Source organism: Abramis brama, assembly GCF_963993115.1.
Source record: "Abramis brama genome assembly, chromosome: 8".
Lineage (NCBI taxonomy): Eukaryota > Metazoa > Chordata > Actinopteri > Cypriniformes > Leuciscidae > Abramis > Abramis brama.
Genome location: NC_139970.1, coordinates 19,529,454 through 19,544,928, shown reverse-complemented (window position 1 = coordinate 19,544,928; position 15,475 = coordinate 19,529,454). Strand labels below are relative to the sequence as shown.

The window sequence follows — 15,475 nt, the reverse complement described above, 5'->3', positions numbered from 1 at the left end:
GCACGATTTGAACATCCATTGACCCAGCAGGAGATGACCATTTTCACTTTTTATCAAAATTAACTCGTTTCAGCTTCTTCGTCTAATGTTCTGCCCACAGCATGCCCACAGAAATGGCGCCGGGTCGGCAAATGCCCGTATGTTGTGACGTCATGTGGGAACTATGTATAGGCGAACAGCAAATGCTGAGGTTGGCTGGCAGGATTTTACAAGACCCTTCACATGTCCTGTGTTCTGTTTAATAGTGGCTCCGCTCAGGACGACGCCTGTGCTGTCCAGGCTTTAGGACACAAACGAGGAAGGCAAGGCAACCCTTGTTCCTAAAATGCTGCAGGTTTGAAACTCCCAACCATCTCTCCCCCCTTGTTTATACCATGCCATGAATTTCCACCCTCTTACTTATATTTTGAATTGCACTCAGATATATACACATACATGTACATATTCATTCATTCATTCTTTATTTTATGTGGTGACTGTTTTTAAGGTATCTGCCTGTAGCAGATTATATTCAATATGCACATTGTGCATATTCAACTAAAAAAACTGCTTTCAGTTAAAGGGATAGTTCACCCAAAAATTAGAATTAGCCCATGATTTACTCACCCTGAAGTCATCCTAGGTATATATGACATTCTTCTTTCAGACGAATACAATCAGAGTTATATTAAAAAATGTCCTGGCTCTTCAAAGCCTTATAATGGGAGTCAATGGGTATATTTTTTTAGTCCATCAAAGCACATCCATCCATTATAAAAGTACTCCACACGGCTCTGGGGAGTTAATAAAAGCCTTCTGAAGTAAAGCATTGCATTCGTGTAAGAAAAATATACATATTTAAAACTAAATCGACTAAAATAACTAGCTTCCAGCAGACGGCCGTACGCATCGATTTACGCCAAAAGAAGGTTTAATAGATTTAAAGGGTGTAATAGATAAAACAACAACTTGAATTAATATTAATATCTAATAACATTTCAATAAAAAAAACAAAATGATTTAATAATTAAAATTAATTATCATTGATTGATTAACTATCATTAACTGATTGCTTAATACGTTTACTTAACATACTTAAAGATATACAATTCTAAAGTAATTGTAATGTCCTTTACCCATTACACAACATTGCTGTGGATCATTTTCTGAATACAAAAGCCAATGCTGTAGTCTAAAACAACAGTGCTATCTAGTGGATGAACTGTTTACTGCAATTTAACGTTCACACAAAACACACATTCATACATCTAAATCCAATGCAGACAGAGAGAGAAAATAGAGTGAATGATGAACAGTCTTTTCCACCGGATGTGATGTGACAATGACTGCATTTATTATGAAGGAAGCCCCTTACCCCCTCATCCATCTCTCAGTTCAGCTGACATGCCGTTTATTGGCCTTCATCAACTGGCAATATTTTCAAAGCAGTAAATTTGAGCTTGACATTGAGCATGTCCCCACTACTTTGACAGAGACATCAATCTCCTGAGAGAATGTCACATCAGGAGAAAGAAAAAAAAGAAAAAACGACCACATATGGCTGTGAAACGCTGAAATGCTGAGAAATTATATACACGCAGGACGCGAAAAGATACAATGATAAAAGAACAGAAATCTGTCTGAAAATTCAACATTAGTCTGTCACATTACAAACTATATATGTGTGTGTGTGTGTGTGTGTGTGTGTGTTGGAAAGACACTGCACTACCACTAGGTGGCAGCAACACACTAGGGTTCTTCTAGTGGTCTCATTTAACCAAACCTTTGATGGCTCCAACTTTGCATGTCGGTCATGTTCATTGCTATCACAATACTTTTCACATGCATTTTGGGGGCAGATGTACCTGAACTAGATGATACAACATGAAAATGGAACAAGAGGCTAAGGTGCTGCCGCTGCTTTTACAGGAACACTAAAAGTCAGTTTGATATACTATTTAAATATTCCACACTCAAAGGAAATGCAATGTAGCAGGATACTAAAAAAAGCTTATAAGTATATTGAGGCATTATTATAATTTTGTCTTCTTGGTGGCAACTTTACTGAACAAGGTTGCAATCATGGCTACTGCATTTTGTTTTAACCAACACATTTCAGAGAGTTTTTTTTAGATTGATGATGTGTATAGATTATGTTATCACAATTTCTGCCCATTTAAAAATAGCAAGTACATAATTTTTAGATAACAGAAATGGTTATCTAAAAATTTAACAACGATTATTATTATTCAAATTAAGAAATATTACTATTTTAATACTGTACTGTAATAAGACAAATAATTTTAATGTACAGTACAACTGTACATTTACAGTACTAATTCTATATTATGGTAGTCTTAATTTCTTCATTTCCAAATGTTAAAGTTACTATGAAATCAAAATTGACTATTCTTATTTTTTTTATGCAATATTGCAGTATTATATACATGATTTATATAAAAAATCCATGTGTCCTCGTAATCTTTAATAAAATGAACTTCCCTCCCGCTTTTTTTTGCTGAAAGAACAACCAAATAACAAATATAGGAATAATTAGACACAACAATGAATTAGCAATGGATGACAGCATAAATAAAATAAAGGAAGACAGGAAATACAAATTAAGTATGAAATGCTAATGTTGGTAATGTTGATCAAAGCGGAAATATCAATGCTAATAACTGCAAATAACCAAGTGATAAACTACAAACTATAGTGTTAATAACAGACCAGCGTTTCTCAAACAAAACATTATGAGGAAATTGTTAAATACCAATGGCAGATATTATTATTTTTTTGAACGCATAGATGAATGTTCAGGAAAATAAGGTTTAGATGACACGAGCGGGTGACAGGCTTATCGGGGGCTCTGGCAGATCTGCTCTTGGCTGCGCTGAGGATTTGCTGGCTCTCTGGCTCGTCCTTGAGTATATTTGGAGGGCAAACTAGGTTGGCACAGCTGATAAGAAGTGTTTAGACAAGACAAGCTGAATTTAATATACAGGCTAAAGAGGCTGAAGTAGACTCATCCTGAGTCTAGATGAAAATGTAAGGAAAATCAATGAGAGCCATACTCTCAGATATTATGTGTGCTCAGATATTAACTGCTACTATACAAATAATACAATAGATATTAAATCCGTACAGCTACATTCAGAAATTACATGAAGCACATCAGTGGCATAAACACAGTAGTAATTTGTTTGGTCTTGGCACACCTGATTGAGTGCTAGTGGATTTAAAAGACTGGTGGATTTCAAAAACCTTGGCGAGGATTGGATACAATTTAATAGAAGCAATTTTATTAATATTTTGTCATATTAACTGTTGTCCATTTAACTAAAATGGCATCTAATTTTCATAAACAAAAAATTCACTAGAATCAGTAAACCAAGTTTTCAACAACAACAACAACAACAACAACAACAACAACAACAACAACAACAACAACAACAACAACAACAACAACAACAACAACAACAACAACAACAACAACAACAACAACAACAACAACAACAACAACAACAACAACGTTTTGGGGGCCTGAAAACGCATACGGGTTTACCGTTATTCTCTCCACGTAAACTAAAAAAAAGCGAATTTGTGAAAACGGTGACGTCATGCGCATGCGTATTACGTGTTCAGTCTATAGGCGTGTAGTGTTTCTTTACAAAGCGACATCGCCAACTACAGGCCTGGCATGAATACAGTGTTTTTAGTTGTTTTCACGGATCGTGTGAACGGGGATCGTTTTGAAAACAGTCGTCATCTGTATGCATTTTTTTTTTTTTGATACACCGATCGACCGGCCAGGGACCGGAATCGCCAATATCCATTGCATGAATATTTAAATGTTGCATTTGGCAGGTATTTTAAGATTGGATTTAGATTGTTTAAATTTACTGTAAGGGAATACTAATATTTTTCATGTTTTAAAAGCTATTACAATAATGAAAATATGACATGTTTTGGTGAAAATTATTACATTATGAACATTTCAATAATAATATAATACTTTTTACATTACATTATGAGTTGCTACACCACCTCTCAAGCAGCTTGTGAGTCGCAAGTACCAAAATGAGTGGCTTACTGCACTTAAACAGTCAAATACATAAAAACAAATGTGTCAAAATGCCCGTTTTGGTGAATATTCAGTGAAACAGTTAGTTTTGGAACCTAATTGGTTGAGAAATAAATTGCATGTTGTGTAACAGTATATTTTGGATCTGTAAATAAACTCTTAAAGTGACAGCAGTCTAATAAACCTGCTGCTGTCTGTCATGTTATAAAAGAATAAAAGACAGAACATCACTTGCTGCTCTTGACTGAATAACTTTTGTAAATAATTGTAAGCATTAATCTGTATTTAATTTGTACAGTGAAGACTATCCAGTGTTATTTTACATTTGATTACTTTAGTTTCTGTAGCATTTCTTACCTAAATATACTGTATACCGACCTGAAAAACTTATAAAAATAAAAAGCAAAGTTTATTTCATATCTCTTTATTCTATTGCATTTTCTATTTGCATATTGCTACTTCTGTAACATCAAAACTTTTCAATAGTTCAATGGACTGTCTTCGATTCCAGACAGAAGAAGAAAAATCCGGCACAATATAAACAACAGGAGCTACCCTGTTCCCGATGGCACCTGGCTCCTTAATAACGGGAAAAAAATAATAATAACACAAAAATCTTATTACTATCATAATCATAGCAATAAAACAATAATATATAAATATGGAAGGATAGGAAATTGCCCCACAGGGAAATCTATGGATATTTAGTGTAGCTATGAAGCGAGAAAGAGGAAGCCCTTGAGTACAAGTAGCCTACAAATGTTATTAGAATCGTGATGATAGAAGAGATGGTTAGAAAGCATCCACTTTTAATGATTTTGAAACGATTTGTCTCATCTTAAGAACTTACATCACCAAATGTCTTTACGAGATGGCACAGTCACCATTATCCTTAGAAACAATTCATCACCATGGAAACGCCTTCCTCTGCGCTCACTACCGCTCTGCCACCATAGGTGCCAAAGCTGGAAGAATATGGGCTCTTTGTGTGCCCTGTGATACGTGTGATTATGTAACCGTAAAGGGCATCAGTCTCCCACCGACCCTTTCAGAGAAACTGGCATCACCACAGAAACCATTGAGAATGAAAAGAGAACGGTTTCTAAACCCAACCTTTCTTCACAGGCTTCTTGAAAACTAATTTCACATCCAGCAGGAGACTCTTCTGTGAAAGCTGAAGGACAAATATTCTAGCTTTGAAGCAACTATGATGGAAAAGATAACTGATAACAAAAATAAATAAATAGTGGTCGACCGATATATCAGCTGATATTTTGCACGTGTGTGTGTGTGTGTGTGTGTGTGTGTGTGTGTGTGTGTGTGTGTGTGTGTGTGTGTGTATATGTGTATGTGTGTGTATATATATATATATATGTATATGTGTCTAATAAACATTAAATTTGACAAATCTTGCCGACTTAGTCAAATCCAGCTGTGAGATCCTCTGAAGTGTGCATTTGTGGACTGGATAAAAACAGATGTACTCAGTGTGTTGGAAAAAATATGAATGAAAAGGAGGTAAACAATTCTGTAAATTAATTCTGTAATCCTACTGAAGTATAAATCTGTTTATTTTACAGATTAATTTTTTATTCATTTTGTATATAATGTATATTTATTTTCAGCAATTGTTATGCATGTGTTTTTATTATCTTTAAATTAGTACGAGATTATAACGGCTTTATATACCCTGCTCTCTAAGATATCAATATAGGCCGATATTTATATTAGTGAATAGATAAATCGCCAATAAAAACAAATACAAGGTTGAAACGGTTTAGAAAAAAAAACGTCAAAATATAAATCCATTGACAATTTCCCCTTTTGAAAAGTAATATTTCTGACAGATGAACCACTATTAAATCTCTGTATGGTACTGATAAGCTGATAATTATTGCCATTATTTTTATGAAAGAAAACAGGCTGACAGGAATTTTCTACAGTATCCTGTGTAACAAGTTAGCTCAAAGGGGAAATATTAATAATAACTCATAATTATCATTTATGATTGATTATTAATATGTGGGTCAGTTAATTGGATTAACTTGAGGTAGCTAAATTAATATTACAATCAATTAATCAGTTCCAACGAACTCTTTTGATTATTCATTTATATTCATTTAGGCACCACAACATTATAATGTACAGTATGAAAAACACATAGGGCCCTATTTTAAGAATCTAAGCGAACGTGTCTCCAGAGCGCAAACGGATCTGCTAATGCGCGAGGTAAAAGTGTGCAAACAGACCATCTACGGGACAAGCCGGATTCCACCATATCTTTATGTACACAATAATATTTTACTTTGTAATCCTTTTATTTTTAATATTTGGCATGTTTGTGTGCCGCTGCGTGTTTAATAAGCAGTGTACCTACGTTGTGGACCCGCCTATAGGCGCACATTACTAACGCACTCTTTAAATAACAAAAAAACCCATTGACTTTAGACCAGGTTTCAGTTGGTCAGTCGATTTCAGTTGCCTCAAATAGCAATGCGCCATCAATGAGCCTGAACACACCTCGTTTTCAGACCAGCATGGGCGCACAAATGGGCCAAATGCATTTGCTATTTAAACAACGTGGCGCAAGACGTGAAAATGATAACTGCGTCAGGCTGAAACTAGCAAAAAACACTTGCGTCGCGCCTGGCGCTGCATTGCGCCGGGTGTATGATATGGCCCATTAAGTATAAGATTTGGTATATATATATATATATATATATAGGCGCTGTTGGGCGGAAACCTCGTATGTCCAAATTTTGTCAATTTCATATTTTTTCACAAATCGATGCTATTGGTCAGTCCCCACGTGGTTCTGTTATTTTTTTACAAATTATTAACCAATCTAAAGTGTTGAAAATAGCTTGAGAGCAAATCTCTTAAAGGCAGGGTAGGTAGGATTTTTCTAAAAAAAAAAAACATTCCAAATTTGTTTGTTTCAAAACTGTCTTTATATACCAATACATAATTAAAATGTAAGTACTCTGAAAAAGAGAGTATAAAAATCGAGTGTCTGTAGACCTCTCACGACTGTTGTAAACACAGCTAATTATTTCCATTCACTCTACCCCCTCCCTTCTGAGCTCCTTCCAAAGCCACGCCCCCAAAACACATGAACGCGCGACGCCAAACGTGCAGGCTCAGCTGGAAGACGCATTTATTTACCTGAGACGAGTGGAGAGGAAGGAGCGCAGATGCAGTGACATCATGTCAGAATCACATGTAATACATAACTTTATCACTATAAATGTAAACAAATAAGATGGCTTTTAGTACTCACTATCAAGCTAGCATATCGATACTGGTAAAGTTTAAAATATATTTTGTTTGATTCGGTAACAAGCTATATTTAACGAGCTATATTTATAAGGCAAAGCTAAAAACAGGTTGCATTGATACACGTTTTTCCATTACCATCAGTTACACTGTGCTGAAGGTGAATTTTGTGTAAGAAACATAACATACTATACGGTGTTTTGCATGTAAGAGTTTCCATGATGAAAACATTGTTGACTCTGATGAGGACTAACGTTACACTCCGGAGACAAGTACTGCATCGTCGGTTCGAGGACAGGTCCGGGGTCGAGGGCGAAGCAGAGGAGGTCGTTCAAGAGTGCGGGCAATCAGGGTCCGAGGAAGTAGTTTTTGCCTTGTTTGCCTTCGCTGACTGCATATGCAGGTGCTTTGAATTTTGAATGCTCTTTCTCTGCCATAATTTTACTCTTCGTAGGTTCCGCGCCTCTCCTGCACTCCTCAAATCAAACGGGTGCGCGCATATGGGCAGATATAGCAACAGGGGTGGTTGCCATTGGTTGCGAGAGAGAGTGACAGTCGCCCAAACCAATCAATTGTTTCGTCCCGAATGGAAATAATGAGCTGTGTTTATTGCAGATTAAAAGGTCTACAGTCACTCGATTTTTATACTCTCTTTTTCAGAGCACTTACATTTTAATTATGTATTGGTATATAAAGACAGTTTAAACAAATTTGAAAAAAAGTTTTTTATAAAAATCCTACCTACCCTACCTTTAACTCCATTGGACACTTCAACTGTCTGAGAATCCTCATAACTCCACCTCTTCTTCGCTCCGCGGCGGGAGCCTCCGTGACATTTTGTCTCCTCAGGATTGAAAGTTGCAACGATTGAGAAATCCTCATCGAGCAACGCGTAAAACCTTAACTCTGATTTTATCTGTGTTAAACTATGATATCAGTTATTGATGTATTTTAAATGTCTACTTATTACCAGGCTTATTATTCGTGTACATTGAAGTTTTAAAATGTATCTAATATAAAACTTGAATTGAATTAAATGTTTTGGATACCAGCATTAAATTATTGCTTTTATTATTATTTTACTGACTCGAAGTTGGCACTGTGCATGTAAAATACCCCAAGTAGCAGGTTTTATTTATGGGAGAAAAAGGGTATGTCTACTGGCGCCAAGTAAGCCTATCTTTGCATAACTCTGTTTTTTAGACAATAACGAGTGAAAATAGTTAGGTTAGATACATTTGAGTAGGCTTGTTTTGTTAAAAATCAATAGCTGTAATGCTTTGGTGCAGAAGGAAGCCTGTGAGCCACGAAGGTAAGTTTGCATGCAGATTAAGCTAATTTCCGCCTATTGGACAGCCTAACGTTAGTCAGCTCATCGTTTTTTGTTCTGCTTCACTTATAGCTCTTAAACCTTTAAAATGGAGTTTAGGAAGATGTATGTAACCACAGTCGTTAGCTTTGGTTAACTATTGAAGCCTTTTCTCTTGTCAAAAGTCTCAACATGACCGCTGACTTTGTTTGCAGATTAATTTCTGCCTATTAGACAGCCTAGACAGCTTATCGTTTTATTTTGGTATTGCATCACTCATAGCTCTTAAACGTTTAAAATGGAGTTTAGGAAGATGTATGTAACCACAATCATTAGATTTGAATAGCTCTTAAAGCCTTATCTCTTGCCAAAAGGCTCAACGCGACTGCGGACTTTGATGAACACTGCTGGCACTGTCTGTGACCATTCTTATCTATGACAGCGTAACCTCGTATATCCCTGCTCCCAAGTCATAAAGCTCGCATGTCCGATTAAACATGATTTTGGGGAAATGTTGTGTCAATGTTGGTATACAACAGTATATACCAACTTTAACGATACAATGTTTAATAACTCAAAAAATATGCAGTTTTTTTAATTTCCTGAAAAATAATGGTTAATAATGGAGATACGAGGATTCCGCCCGACAGCGACAATATATATATATATATATATATGGTACAGCAATATGATAATAATAATAAATAATTATAAAAAATGTATATAGCACATTAAAAGCAAGCATCTCAATGTACTTTATACACACACACATACACACACACACACACACAATCAAGAGTAAACATACATAAGAAAATAAACTAAAACTATCCTAAACAAAATTCTTAAATTGAGATTTAAATAGGCTAAATACAGTAAATCCATACCAATAAGCCACTCACATATATTCTTAGTATTATTTTCAGGTATTGCCTATAGTAAAAATATGATTGAAGACGTTCTAGAGGGGTTTACCAAAGTTAAAAATATCTGTCACTCACCAATCTCCTTGCCGAGTCCCGAGTGGAGCATGGCTCCGGCAGAGGTGACCACAGCGCAGGTCTGGAATCCTGACCCATAAATCTGGCTTAAGGGTAATGCAGGTACGATTTTCTGCCAGCCTAAATTGGAGAAAGGCTTCTCAGCCCCATCCAAAGTTCGAACCTTCTGCCTCTTCTTCAGCTCGCACAGCACCTGCTGGCCGTTCTGTAGCGCCTTCCGGTGCCCCCTGTAGCTCACGCCGTGTTTATTATTATTCAGGTAGTCTTTCACAGCCCTCTGCAGGCGTGGACTGAGCATGCCTACGGACAGACTCCCTTTCCACAGACCGTGCACTACAGATTTTGATCTGGGAACGTAGTACTCGTCCGGGTCAGAGTCCTCACGCCTTGACGCCCGTTTAGTCGTCCTCCTCCTGCCCTCGTCTCCCTCTTCTTCATCTTCCTCTTCCCCGCCCAACATCTCCTCCTCATCTTCATCCTGTTGAGTTGAATCCTGGTTGTACTCTAGTCGCTCACGGTTGCGACTTATGGCGCCTGATCTCGAGCCCACATCCTGGGTGCCGAATGCGGACCAGGCCGCCAGGCTCTGAAGGTCAGGATAAGGGTAGGCTTCCTGGCTGAGCGGACTAGGTTGGGGGTCGGCACTGGGGTTTTCCTCTTGGCTTTGCTCCTGTTGGGTGTTGCTGGAGGCGGAGGGGGTGGAGGAGGTGGCCAGGCCTAAATGGGTGGTCATAATGGTCCGGGGGTTGCCCTGCAGTGAGGTCAGGCGGCGAGTGTCTGTGTAGGAGAGAGCAGCAGCGGAGTGCGGGTCGTCCACTCGTGATTCCATGAAGTAGGAGAGGAGCCCCAGGAACACCAGCACCCAGACCAGCATGAGGCCGAGCGTGAGCCGCCGCCACTGTTTCAGACTGGACTTCATCTTCTAGCGTTCCTCTCGGCCGCACGCCGCTGCACTCCAGACCCAACTGGAGAATTGTCAGCAGGAGGCCTACAACAGGACAGGACATTCTTATTAAAAAAATATATGGCATTCTATAACCAAACTCAACCTGTACATTTTCAGGACTCAACCTCATTCTCTGACAACGTGCATTGAATGGAACCGGGATGTAAAACTAGTTGTCCATCACATCATACAGTGTGAGAGAGCAGCTCAGCACAGCACAAACACGTGTCTACCATGTGTTGCGGGTTTTCATGTGTGGTTTCGCTGCATGTTCATAGAGACAGTATTCAAGACGCTACTTTAAGTTGCTGTGTTAACAGGACATTTCAAGACTACCACCTGTAAGTAAATGCGGTTGTCAATCTTAAAAACTGGCGCTATGCGATTACATTAACTGTCGTGTGTTGCCACCTACTGGAGGTACTAGGTCACAACACACTTCAGTTGACTTCAGTAGTGTGGAGATGCATTATAACAAAAAGACCATGAAAATCTCCAGTGAAGTTGGAAAATATCTTATTTTCAGGTGAGATTCTCAAATCATTCAGTTAACGTAAACCCTGAAGTAAAATGTTCAGTGACTGAGATTAGCAACGATTGAATGTAATTGTGCAGTCAGTGTACAGTCAGTGTAGCCATGAGTTCAGGTTGAATGTCTGTATTTTTTTCCATAATTCACAGACCATGAGTTCAACAATGTCACACATGCTCTGGTGACTTTTACAGTAATTAGGATACAAAATTTTTTGTCATAACTTAAGTATTTTTTTTCTTCAGATTTTTAGATGATTTCCTTCAGAATTATTATTATTATTAATATTATTGGTAAGACTTTAATGTTAACTAATGAACCTTATTGTAATGTATTAACTAACATGAAGTAACAATTAGCAATACATTTGTTACAGTATTTATTAATCTTTGTTAATGTTAGTTAATAAAAATACAGCTGTTCATTGTCTGTTCATGTTAGTTCTCAGTGCATTAACTAATGTTAACAAATACAACCTTTGATTTGAATAACGTGTTGAAATTAATATCAACTAAGATTAATAAATGCTGAAGTAGTATGGTTCATTCTTAGTTCTTGTTAACTAAGGTAGTTAACTCTAATACACTGTAAAGGGTTACCATATTATCATTATACCTACTAGCTAACTACCTAATAATAAACTATTAACGGTGGTCAACCCGTTACATTGTGAAATCAATCAGTCTTGTATGTGATGGTTCAGACTGAGAGCTATATTAACAGGTGAAGAAAACCATTTTGTGAGGGAGAAAAAAATAGGAGGTTGGCTCTAGAAGCGATGACAGATTACATACGCATCTAACATCATTCCTTGGTACAGTATATTAACTTATTTTATCACTACTAGAGCCAGTTTAGTACCATGCATCAAGTAAACAAATGACTATCATAACTTCAATAAACCGTAATTATTATGTCTGTTAACTACTGCACAACAGTGACTGTTATTAAGAGACTATACTTTCAATTAAATTACATAATTTCACAATTCTGAATAATAATTCAAAAGTACACACTTGATACAAGCTGTGTAGAACAGACACACCGACATAGTACCAAGACAGCAACCAATTCTGTCAAAACAGGGAAAACTGTCAGCTTGTCTGATGTCAGCTTACACTTTCCTTTGAGAAAAGGTTCCCCTGAGACCACTCATGATACACTGTTAGTTAACATAGTTTCAGTATTCTATAACTGCAGATCTCAATTTAGACATGAGAACACCTGCTGTCATATCAGTCTTTCCATTGTCTATTTTGTGCAAAACAACTAACAAAAAAACCCTCTTACTACTGTAACACTTTGTGGAATGGATATTTATGCCTACATTTAAGATGTGTGTATTTAATTGCATATAAAATGTCATGTTTGAAATACACAATTACCAGATTTATATAGTCATAATTAATAAATCCAGTTTGTTCTGGATCTCACATATTTTAATAATACTGCTTGTTCCACAGCTAGTCATATTTTATCAAAATGAACAGATTTGTGCAGATTAAGCCAGTTGAATATATGGATTTTTTAAAAATATGATTTGAATATAATCAAATAGATTCAAATAGTTAAAGCCATGATTTTTTTGAGTGCATCGATCTTACCCGTTTAATTTGACTATCAAATACGCATCATATTAGAGGTGCACTAGGTACTTTTCAAAATTACCCAATCAAGTCAATACACCATCAATCCGACTTCCAAAATGTGTTTTGTCTTCTTCCTGATTCACTATGGTAAGCCCATCATAAGTGTTTACATTTTAGACATGATGTTTTTCGTGCGAAATTGCGTAAATACATCACTATCATGTGTCTCGTCCTATAATAAAAGGTTTCTCCAGCTACTTTGAAACATGTGGGAGTGGTAAAGGTTAGATGTCACAACGAGCGAGAAAGGTTGACATTTAAATATATCCCCAGGATATAAAATATGGATCACAGAAAACTTTACGAATTTTTTATATTTTCATTAAAAAAAAAAAAGTTTGTAGTATGTTTAATTTAGTATTTTGAATTACAAGGACATCAGCATGTCCTCATAATGTAGAGGGCAAATGAATAAACCAACTGAATAAACTATTTTCTTTTAAACCCCACATGAATGCGATGTCACTCCATAAGCCTCTAACCAAAGATGGCTATGCACTTCATGAGTCTCTTACTTGGAACGAGCACACAAACACAGGACATGTGGTTTCGGTTCTGTTATGATAATGTATACTCTTGCCAGGAATGTTTGGGCTGAAAGAGGAAGCGAAGTAGATGTCTCGACCTCGGCGCGTGTGGCGAGATGTGGAGGTAGAAAGTAAATCCTCAGTGGCCAACTTTAAACAATCCCATTTGGACCAGTCATCCAACAACAGACCAGTTAATTAATGTGTTTAAAATCTTTAGCAGTGGTGCTTTTAAAGAGATAGAATTGTCCAATAATTGATAGACTAACAGTCAGCAAAGAGGTTTGGTCCCTGAATTGTAATTCAAATCAATCTCATTTAAAGCAGCACCACTATAGCCATCAGTGCTTGTGAACAACATCATATTCAACAAAACATTTCAAGACAATCACTGCAAGTCTTCAAATGTCCTGTGGTAAGCAATGCTCCTGTTATTATGCAGGATTCACAGGTTTATTTGTGAGTTGTTGTGCTGAGATTAAAGGACCGTGTCGTGTCTGTCAGATGAATGCTTTCAAAAAGGCTCAAACTGTTGGTAGTTGTGAATTTGATGTTGCTCAATATTTCACAATATTTAATGACAATTCAGACAGACGTCTTGCTCAGACAACCCACTGACAAAGGAAATTAAGCATCCCAGATCTTGATTTTTAGACCCAGATAACTGACTAGAAGTGCAAAGTGCAGGATAAATGAAGTTGTCTTCCAAAAGAAAGAACGGATTCTGAACTGCCTGAAACGAGTCGTCAGTAATTCCAGTCTTATTTCTTGCACAAGCCAACTTGGGTTTGTTACAAAATTGCATAATGCCAGCCTATCTTCAATTGCATAATGCCAGCCTATCTTCATTGGCCTGCGAACGGCGTCTACTTTAGCCCGCTCTCAAACACTGTAGTTGCAGCTGAGATCTGGAAGAGTTTGGTTCATGTTGTTGACATGTTGAGAAGACACTGTTTTCTGTGCTGCGAAAGCAAATCCACATTGCACGCACTTGACTTCCAAAGGATGAGGACTTGCGCTTGAATTGATACGGTAAAACGGTATCGTTACAGTTTGTATCACAGTGTATACAAGTGCTTGAGGAAGCTTCCAGAGCTGAAATTCAAATACAGTAATGGGTGTTGAGTTTGACACACGCTGTACATGGTAGACCAATCACAACAGACCGGGATCTGACCAATCAGAGCAGGCTCTCGGAAAGGAGGGGTTTAGAGAGCTTTAATCATTTATGAAACGGTTCCAGAAACTGTGAGAAAAGAGCTGATGCTACATGTAAATACTTGTCTGATGATGGAGATCACCATATATAGATAACAAACGGGTTTGCAAAAAGCTCTGAATGATTTGCAGCGGTTGCACAAGTAATGCATACTTTATAAGACAGAAAACAAAAAGACTGCTGGATGAGAATGATATTTACTTGCAATGTGTTGTAGAAACTAAATTTCGTTTGTCAGCAATGAAGCAGCTCTTCAATGCACGTGCAAATTGTGAACGACTCTCTACTGCAGGTAAAGGCAATGTCTCCATCCATAATAACAACATGTGCCCCAGAACTAATGAAAGGCTAGAAACGCCCCAGGAAGTCGCAACGAAAATAGTGTTTGCATTTATTGCTATAATTACAGGAATATAGTAATAACATAATAATAGTAACATACTAATAACTCTCTAGTGTAGGTAAAGACAATTTGTGTCTGTAGCCTATATATCCATAATGATAAATGGGAACACTTTTTTGATGTGCCCCAGTACTGAAAGACTACAAACGCCCCAGCAAATCGCAACGAAAATAGTGTTGCATATTGTGATTATTACAATAATCTACAGAGAGTCTTTGATGCATTTCATTGACTTCATCAAGAACTGCCATCAGTTTACGCAAAAGCCTGTCGCCATAATTTGAGAACTTTCAATAATTGTAAAGACATATGAAGCACTGCTCACACAGATGTCACGTTCAAAACAAGCAATTTTCTGTTGATCAGCACGGCAAATTCACATGACCAACGTGGAAAGGAGAAGCTGAGTGTGCCAGGATTTTCACATCAGTGATCAGTGAAATGCGTGAAATGTGACAAATGTGACAAATGTGACAAGAGGACTCGGAGATAAACGCTAAAGTGAAAAGACATAAGCTGCTGACATCCAGGGCAAAATTAATGACAAAGG

General features: G+C 37.2%; 1 protein-coding gene across 2 annotated transcripts in view; it reads right to left on the bottom strand.

Annotated features, from left to right (window-relative positions):
• Positions 1-15,475, bottom strand: part of st6gal2a (ST6 beta-galactosamide alpha-2,6-sialyltranferase 2a) — a 74,762-nt gene that overhangs the window by 27,134 nt on the left and 32,153 nt on the right. For both annotated transcript variants that reach the window (XM_084122228.1, XM_084122229.1), the window contains exon 2: positions 9,650-10,637. In XM_084122228.1, the coding sequence (XP_083978354.1) occupies positions 9,650-10,568 (919 nt within the window). In that variant the 5' untranslated portion in view covers positions 10,569-10,637. The remainder of the gene's footprint in view (positions 1-9,649; positions 10,638-15,475) is intronic.